Consider the following 9,367-nt stretch of genomic DNA (forward strand, 5'->3'; position numbering starts at 1 on the left):
ACCGACGCAGTTTCACTCTTGCACCGGTTGAAGTTCGTTTCTGAAGCTTAACGCGAATCGCGTCAAGTCCTTGAAGCCAGGCTTCGCGTCCAATGTCTTTGACATTGCAAATAAATAAGTTCCAGGCTTGCATTAACGAGCTTTATCTCCTTGTTGTTGCCACTATACCATCGATGCTTAAATAAAACATCGAGATAAAAACCTTCTCCAGCGCGAAAGTTCTTCGCGCTATGATCATGGCCATGTAACTTTTATTTTGTCGCAATAAATAACGGATATTTATTGTTAGGAGTAGTCTCTCCAGACAAGCTACTGACTAGCCGTACGGGCAAAATCCACGGCTTCTTCTCAGGGACAAGGCGAGACATTTTATTGTCTGCACTGCCCTGAATGGTACACAACGAAGCAGAGGTACAACAAGAACGTTTATTACGATAGGATACGCCATCGTCGTCACCACGTACAGAGATATGTGCGGGTGACGGCACGGGAGACGGTGCTGGCGATGAGTAATCATCCTCATCATTTGAACCAAACATGCTATCGCGAATGCTATTCGCACATCTCCCCGATTGAGCCTTCTCATTCGAAGGCTCACAGTCAGCCGCCTGACAACGTTCAGACGACTGTTCCGCTCTCTCCGAGTCGGCCATCTCGTCCGACTCGCATTCATAGTCGACCATCTCGTCCGACTCGCATTCATAGTCGACCGCCAAAGAGGGATCGCACTCACGCGGTGACTCACCACGTGCACCCGCAAGATTTGTTGCGGGAGGAAATGATACTGCAACAGCCGAAATGTCTGCCGGAAGAGACAATAATGCGTTGCCCGCGGCTGCATGTACCGCAGCCGAAGGTTCCGCGCTACACGCTGACCGCATGGACTTGTTAATCATGCGATAGAATTTGAAATGATGGTTCTGACCAATCAACATCGTTTTCAATTAAGTGGTTTTATAGTGACCACTCTATACAATGACATTCAGAGTGATTGTCATTTAAGGGAGGGGTGATGTAACCGGGTGTATCGTTTCATGAAATTAACACTTAAAGATTGTTAATTAATATATTATATAAAACGTAGATAATATTTGGACAATATTAGTTGACAAAGTAATATTCGGAAAGCTTATCCATATATAGATATAGGCCATTATATCTACTTGCTCCGCGGTCCAGTCAGCATTGAACGCACGCAAAGAGAGAGACAGATAAGACTTTATTACATGATTTGTATTTGTATATAGATAAGTTCGCAGTAAATAGATAGAAACAGAAATACTTAATTATATTGAATACAATTTACTTCTAATTCTCGCTAAAGCAAGTGTTTTCGAGAGAGTCTTCTTCTGCACTGTGCTAGTATACGTGAAGTGATGTAGCGGAGCTATCTCGCTCCTAAAGTCAGAGGACGACTTTTAGACTCAAAGAGTCTAGTTCTATTAAACTAATGGGTTTAACAACTCAGGGAGTCGTACAAGCTATTAATGCTTAAGGAATTCTAGTTTAAGGGATTCAGGGGTTCGTAGAACCAGTGGCAACTAGTGCCCAAGAGGATATACCTTAGAAAGGCTTCTATCTCTTACAGATCGATGCGCAAGCCTTAGGAAGGCACTTAACGCTTTAAGATCAAAAAAGAAACTGCACTTTATTTAATAATTTAATCTAAAACTTTACCCTAGCTAATTTCTAAATAGATTTCGGCCGCCAGATTTATATCTGGAGGCAACCAAATTTGTTACCCATAATAAATGGGATTTAAGTAATTAACTATTTTAGAAGAGGATAAAAGGTTATTTAACCCATAAAGTTACTGTATTAAAACAACGGTTCTCCAACCGATGTGTTCCCCATTACACCCTCCCCCATCAGACTGTTGACACCTAGTGACAATGACATTCGCTTACTTTCCTCTTGAGGATTGAACTTAAACAGCTAACCGTTCGGTTGTGTGTTTTCTTTCCTTTGTCTCATGACAATCAAGCGTGAGTCACAGACTCTTAGCACCTCCCTCGACGATGAGGGGATGAAGGTCCCGATCAGAGACAATTGCCACTGGCAAACCGTGTTGTCGAAACACGCAATCAGTAAACAGCCTTGCTGTACCTTCATTATCAATGGTATCCGGCACAGCCGCTTATTGAGCCATTTTGCTCAATCGGTCAACAAAGACCACTATGCCAGAGTTACCAGCCGAATCTTCCGGTAGACTGAAAACAAAACCCAACACCCTGTGGGTACGGACAAACTCGCCAGTGGCGCAGCAGCATGCGCCGAGGGTTTAGCCCGTTGGCAAGTTTCGCATGTGCGAACGTATGTGCTGGCCCATTTATAAAGTTTGGGTCACCAATAAGTCTGGCTTACAGAGCCGTGGGTCTTTTCTCTACGGCGATGAGCACCAAGGACAGTATCGTGGGCCTCATAGAGGATTCGGTACTTCAAATCCTCATCATGAGGTACAACGACGCGTGGCGGATCCGCAGCGTCCGTGCAATAAAGCAACATTCTTTATCGATAGAAAATCGAAGTAACCTTGCACAGAACCGTGCCGACACTTTAAAACACGATTCAGTGCTCTTTAAAGCTCGTAGCAGAGCTACACACCGTTCATCCTTGGCGTAAGCCGAACGGATTAATTCAGAAATAGGCGACAATATAGTCATTAAATGAGAGAGCTCATTATCCGATCAGCGTGATAACGCATCGGCCAAAGCATTCTGCTTGCCGGGTTTACACTTCACCTCGAAGTTGTATTCCGCGAAAAAGAATAGCCATCGGGCCATTTTCTGTGAGAGATGGGGTGACTTAGTCGCCGTGCGTAATGAAGCGTGATCTGTATATATCACAAACGGCTTAGCCGAGCAGATGAACTCTGAATTTGACGAGAGCATACTTCATAGCAAGTAACCTTTTGTCATGAACTGGGTATTCTTTTCCGCAGCTTCAAGCTGTCTCGACTCGAACGCAATAACGCCCATCAGCATCTGCTTGTAACAGAGCACTGCCAATGGCAAAATCCGATGCCTCACAGACGACACTGAAAGGCGAATTTGGATTTAGCAGTGCCAGAATCGGGTCATGGATACGACTATCCTTAATTGCTTGAAAAGCTTTATGCTCTGTGCTAGTCCAGCACCAATCTTTTTCTTGTTTAGGCGATTAGATATTGGCCTAGCCATATCAGCGTGATTTTCGCTATATTTGTGAAAATAATTGGCGAGACACAACCACTTACGCAATACTTTTGGTTTTTAGGAACCGGCCAATCTACTGTGCCTTTTACCTTAGCGGGGTCCGCTCTAAGGCCTCGCTTTCCAATAAAGCATCCTAAAAAAGGAATTTCGTCTGCGCCAAAAATGCATTAAAATGCATTGGCATACAATTTTTTTGTGCGCATGCACTCGATCACTGCTCGCAAATAGTCTAAATAGTTTTTTATATCCGACCGACCCTGCTTCGCACGACTATGGACAAAACTGTCATCGAAATAAGTCTGTGCATAACTTTGATGAGGGCGAAACAGTTGCGTCACTAGACGATTAAATGTTGCCGGGGCGTTGGAAAGCCCTTGTGGCATAACCAGTCACTCCCATGACATGCCGCTTGGGGTGCTAACCGCTGTAAGCGGGATATCGCTAGCTCGCATGAGCAATTGGTAGTAACCATCGACTAAGTCCAATGACCATTCCGGTAATCCGGAATCGGAAGAAGCCTCGTACTGATAGTACGGGCGGAGACGCCTAACATAAAACGTAGGATGCGTACGAATTCTACGCATCGCCTTGGCGATGTACTGTACATTGTACATCCCACCATATTATTCTGAAGAACATCCTTTCTAGGAATGGGGGTTTGTGCTGGTATAGTGACAGCATTAAGCTTATTATGAGCGTGTACAATGCGCCATTTGCCATTTGGCTTTTTGACACAAAATGTCGGTGTCGAATGAGGAGATTTGCTCTCTCGTACCATTCCAACCTCGTGTTTAGCACGGAAGAAATCGTTAATGACGTTACACTGTCCCTTTGGTAAAGGCCACAGTCGTGTGACACAGTATTTGGTCCCCTGAACCATGTCAATTTCATGACAAACACCTCTATCTGGAGGTAAAACAGATCGTGGATAATTACATACCACATCTTAGAATTCCTTAATTAAGGAATAAAAAGGATCCGTAGGATCTTTAAGGATCGACGACCCATTTCGCGCACTAAGTGCAGCTTTTGTGTCATCCAGGACAGCTTCGTCTAGAAGTGACAATGAGTTTAACTCGATTGTTGGTTGAATGACCACCATCTCAGATAAGTCGCCAGCCTTTAAGGCTCGGCCGCACTCATCAATAGACACTTCGTCTAGCTCTAAAAGACCATGTAACGAAGGGATTGCCGCAAGGCTGACTTTTCCCTCAATGTTACCGGTAATACCATTAACAAGCATGTGTAATTGCTCACTCGTATCACTTCGGGAGGGAATACACGCTTCGTGTCTCTCCTGTCTTGGAATGGAGACAATACTTCTCTTAGAGGCCGGGACATTCACATCCCCGGGTTTTTCAGCCTGTATTGGTTCTATACAAGACTTGGTGTCTAATTTGACATCCGACAAGGAGTTAGATAACTCAACTTCCTTATCCAGCGAACGTTTACGTGTCGCTTCACGTGCATTAGGATGGTTTGACCCAAAACGTCCTGGCGAACTGCCAATAGTGTCACTATTGACACTCAGTATGGTGCCACCTCGGCCGACCACACTCGGTGGACTTAGACGTGCCACTCCACGTATCTAAGGGATATTGCACCCTTGATGAGTCGGCGTTAGGCCAACAATGCTTCCAGCATTCAGTTAGTCGTTATTATAACGAGTGTCACTCGACGGAGTATGTGCCGTTCCACTTCTTTCTGCCGAGGCGGACTCAGAATTGATGTTTTTAGCATTGGAGTATATTAATACAAACATTTTAAAGTCCTAAACACTGACAGGCTCATTTAATGATCCGCGCCAATAGCGCTTTTGTTGCCTAGCAAAGGTGGGTTCATGACTCTTCAAAACTTTGCTAGGAACATTGCGCGTGGCGCCTAAGGTCTTAGACCTCCAATCGATCCATAACATATGGGGTTTCAGCCAAGCAATACCAAGGATGAGATCATATCTCGAATCCAAATCAAGGACGAGACAGCGTTCCATACTATCAAAGTCCAGAAACTTTATGCCTAAATTCAATGGAACCTTAGAAACAGAAACGCGAGTCCCAGTCGCTAAGTAAACAGTGATTGTATCGCTTTTATGCGCTTAACCGCCTCAACGTATTGTTGACTTCCTTCACAGGAAAGACGTCGAGCATCATTGTAAGACGCCGCTGAGTCAATTAAATTTGACCATGGCTTACCAAAGCCCTTCACGGTCGCTTGAGCGAATAACAAGCCAGGCTTGTACTCACGCCCCGTGCCATTACGCACTGAGTTAATTGAGGCTAGGTCCTGTTTACTCTAACCTCCTAAAGGTCAACAGAGCCTAGCTCTTCCCCAGTAGGGCGCCCCGCACCTACTGGGTATCGACGTTTTCCCGCATCGTACCAGATCCCTGGTATAAGTCGGAATTGGAGCTCTTTCGGGCTTTACGCGAATTGCGTAGGGGGCAGGTCGGACGTAAATGTTTCGTGCTTCCGCACATATAACATATACGGATGTTCACTATGTTGTTCCGCAGATTGAAAGGTCTCTTCTCCTTCCTTAACGAGGCTTAGATCCATTGATTCCGGTCTATTAGACGGAATCCATGTGCTCGAAGAGCTTGTTCGGTAAACAGGCGTGCTAACGCGAGCAGACTTAAAGTCGAACATAGCGCGTAGCGCTATGACAACTGCCTCTTCGAAAGTAGCAGGATGAGATCGGAATAATTCCGTCCGGGCAACGCCCTCATTAAGACGCCCCATAAAGATTGTTACGACAATTCCATATTGCTCCGGGTCTTGATGCATAGATGCAATGAGAGTTCTCAACTCCTGGACAAAGTCCCCTAGGGTTCGTTTACCCTGTCGAGTCGTAGGAGCCGTGCTCGCATGCGAAAAGCCTGATCAGGCGGTGCAAACATGCTGATCGTTTGCTACTTCAGCGAATCCTATGAGGGAAAGCGTCGTTTATGGACGTGCTACACAATACTGCCCACTCCATGGCTCTACCTCCAATCTTAGAAATGGTCATAGCCACCTTTTGCCGTTCTGTTAAGAACAAGGCGGAATCAATTGACATTTTTATCTGCTTAATCCAAAAAGAAGATTTTCTCCCTCTTTCCCCTCAAATGTTATAACATTTACAGCTAGATGGCGAGCCCTCGGCTCTGAATCAGGTACAGAGATGTACCGGGTTGGCATAGATGCCGCTAATGGTCCTGTACCTGACCGATCAGGGAGGCTTCGTACCGCATGAAGGCTTCAAGCCTTGCATGCAGGACCTCTGGTCCCCGGGAGATAATAAATTTCACGTGCTCAAGCCCGAATAAGGTTTAGAGCTTGTCATAAGCGGCGCGTTGCGCTTCTGACAATTTTGGAACCTCTTCATTTTAGTGAGAAATAAGTCTTGTAAAGACTCAGGCGTAGATTGACTACAAGTGCTACCAGGTGTAGCGGAGCTCTTTCAGACTCAGAGAGTCACTTAGCTCTATTGAACTAATGGGTTTAACAACTCAGGGAGTCGTACAAGCTATTAATGCTTAAGGAATCCTAGTTCAAGGTATTAGGGGTTCGTAGAACCAAGTGACAACTATGCCCAAGAGGATATACCTTAGAAAGGCTTCTATCTCTTACAGATCAATGCGCAAGCCTTAGGAAGGCACTTAACGCTTTAAGATCAAAAGGGGAACTGCACTTTATTTAATAATTTAATCTAAAAATCTTACCCTGGCTAATTTTAAATAGATTTCGGCCGCCAGATATAAATCTGGCGGCGACCATATTTGTTACCCATAATAAATGGGATTAAAGTAATTAACTGTTTTAGAATAGGATAAAAGTGTATTTCCCATAAAGCAAATGTACCACAACAACGGTTCTCCAACCGATGTGTGCCCCATTACAAATGACGTGAGGCACCACTCGCGCTGAAGCACTTGTACTGAAGCAGTACAAGTCGGCAGTGCCCCGTTACATGCCCCGTTACATCTTGTCCCCACGCTATTTAAATGACAAGTTTGGAATGACGCAAGCAGTTTCTTATAAACTAACGTCATAAAACTTACGATATAGTCATTTCCAAAACATCACAAAAGTCAAACCGACTAGTTTACTTTACTGCATAGTTTAAAGCGATTTCTTTGAGGACAAGGTAACAAACAAGAAGCTTATAATGTTGCCCGCTAGCCATTTGTCGAATGAACGGATTGCTTTTTTTAACGTGGATTCTGAAAGAGACCAAACAAATAAGTATATGTTTTAATTGACCCGCCCAGATTTCGAAAGGGCCCAACTTAGGAGTGCAAAGCAAGTAGCGCAATTGCCAAGCATGGTCTGCATGATGCACATGTGGAAGGGACAACGCGTTATTTTCGTTGCCGTTTCTTTGCGCGTTCAATGAATTTTCACTGCATCTAAAATTGCCAGTATCAATATTTGTGAAGATCTGGTAGAGTAGGCTATCAGTCTTAATGTAATTCTTGGAAAAGTATCAGAATCACTATCTTTGAAGGTAAGATATTTATGTGTCATGTCCTGTATCATAAAATTGGCTCAAAATTGCTTCACCAGAAGAATTTTAGAGGCCAAAGCTAGCTATCGCCAGCATTGCCATACCTTTCCGTCGAGGGTCTAGTATTAAAGTTTTACTTTTGCAGTAAGCGTATAAAAACGCTCAGTAACTTCAATAAAGACATAAAGAGAAAAAGTGTCTTATGACGCAGCTTATCACACGACGTGTCCAAGTCGCTTTACCGATGCGATTGTGAGCGCTTTTTCATGCTGGTATCGTTCCCAAGATTCGAGATAAACGAATAGTTTGGTTCTGTGTGTCGATCGTCTTCACTATCATTAGCGTTACTCATTTCGTGTGAAAATGGGGGACACGCGACCTCACTCGGAGACTGAGGCTCAAACGCATCGCTTAAATTGTCTTGCAATTTGTTAACACAAACGACGGTGCGAGCTTCAGATATGACGCCGACTTCCTTTTGGTTGGCAAGATGAGTTCGTAGATCGACGCCGAGGAACGTACCTAGTGTAGCGACAAACATCCGTTTGCTGCGTTGGCATGCCGACCACGTCGTGGCAAATCGCACACAGTAGTCCAGAAACGTTTCAAGCATTTGCGATCGATCTTGAATGTCCTGGAGCCTCGGAGGAAACAAGGTTCGGTGTGGGAACTTGACCGCAGCAAGCTGGTGGTAAGTAGACTTGCATACGGTACACTGGGTGCCACGAGTGCGTGTCAGCAGGGAGACTAGCTCTGCTCCGGCTGATAGTGGCGGCTCGTCGTGAAGGCCCACACCGGCGCTTTTCTGAGATGGCCATTGATCATGACAGGTCTTCAAGATCGCAAGCAGACGCTTGCGTAGCAAATAAAAGCTTTGAAAGCGCTGGATGCAGCGAGTGTGTAGCTGCACGTCATCGACGGTAACGTCCATGGTATAACGCACATGCTTCGATTCCGTGGGGCCGCGAACGACGTAAAGTCCCGAGAATTGAACCATGTTGTCTTGGTCGTTTCGAAAATGATTTTCTTTATTTGATACATTGATCGCGGTACTTGCGTCGTGGGCTCGGACACCAAGCGCGCTTGTCTGATGAGTCCTCATCTTCGAGTCCGGCTCCCAGGTACTAAGGGAAGAGCTATGCACAATTGTATCAGCAGAACTTAGAGGCGGTGTGGAATTAACGACGATTGGCATAATTGTGATGTCTGTTGCAATTAAAGCAGATGGAAACTCCTTTGCCGAATAGAACAGGGATGTTGTACGCCGCTGAATGTTGTAATGTGAGGCGGAGGCACGACTGACTAAAGCATGAGGTGCCGTTTCAACTTCTCACGCTCTGAAACCTACGTGTCGTCCTCGTTACAACTGCTGGCGCAAACGTCCGTACAAAATAGAGCCGGAAAAATGTGTGTGATATCTTTGCCGTCAATAGGGTGTCTACCTTTCTTGATCCAGGTTCCTGATACAGTTCGAAATTTGCACTCTGCAATGCGTTTGCTATTCTACTGTACCTTTCCTTCAACTGCAAGTTCAAAAAGTATGCGGAACTTACAAATCATTTCTCACATAAAATTAAGTGTCAGGTTGTGGCTTAATGTGATTTTTAAATCTGTAACTTAAATGTTTATTATGTCACCTCAGAATCTTGCCTTAGCATAGGTGCGTGCCGTCAGTTGCACAGCGACAT

The 9,367-nt window shown here is 44.9% G+C and overlaps 1 protein-coding gene across 1 annotated transcript; it reads right to left on the reverse strand.

Annotated features, from left to right (window-relative positions):
- Positions 1-7,917: 7,917 nt before the first annotated feature.
- CCR75_005149 (uncharacterized protein) lies at positions 7,918-8,874 on the reverse strand (the record flags this gene model as incomplete). The annotated part of the gene is made up of 1 exon (XM_067963232.1): positions 7,918-8,874. The coding sequence occupies one exon, from the start codon at positions 8,872-8,874 to the stop codon at positions 7,918-7,920; it is 957 nt and encodes a 318-aa protein (XP_067820032.1).
- Positions 8,875-9,367: the final 493 nt, after the last annotated feature.

This window comes from Bremia lactucae (assembly GCF_004359215.1).
Source record: "Bremia lactucae strain SF5 chromosome Unknown BlacSF5_NotPlaced_49_SHOA01000009.1_1371882bp, whole genome shotgun sequence".
Taxonomy (NCBI): Eukaryota; Oomycota; class Peronosporomycetes; order Peronosporales; family Peronosporaceae; genus Bremia; species Bremia lactucae.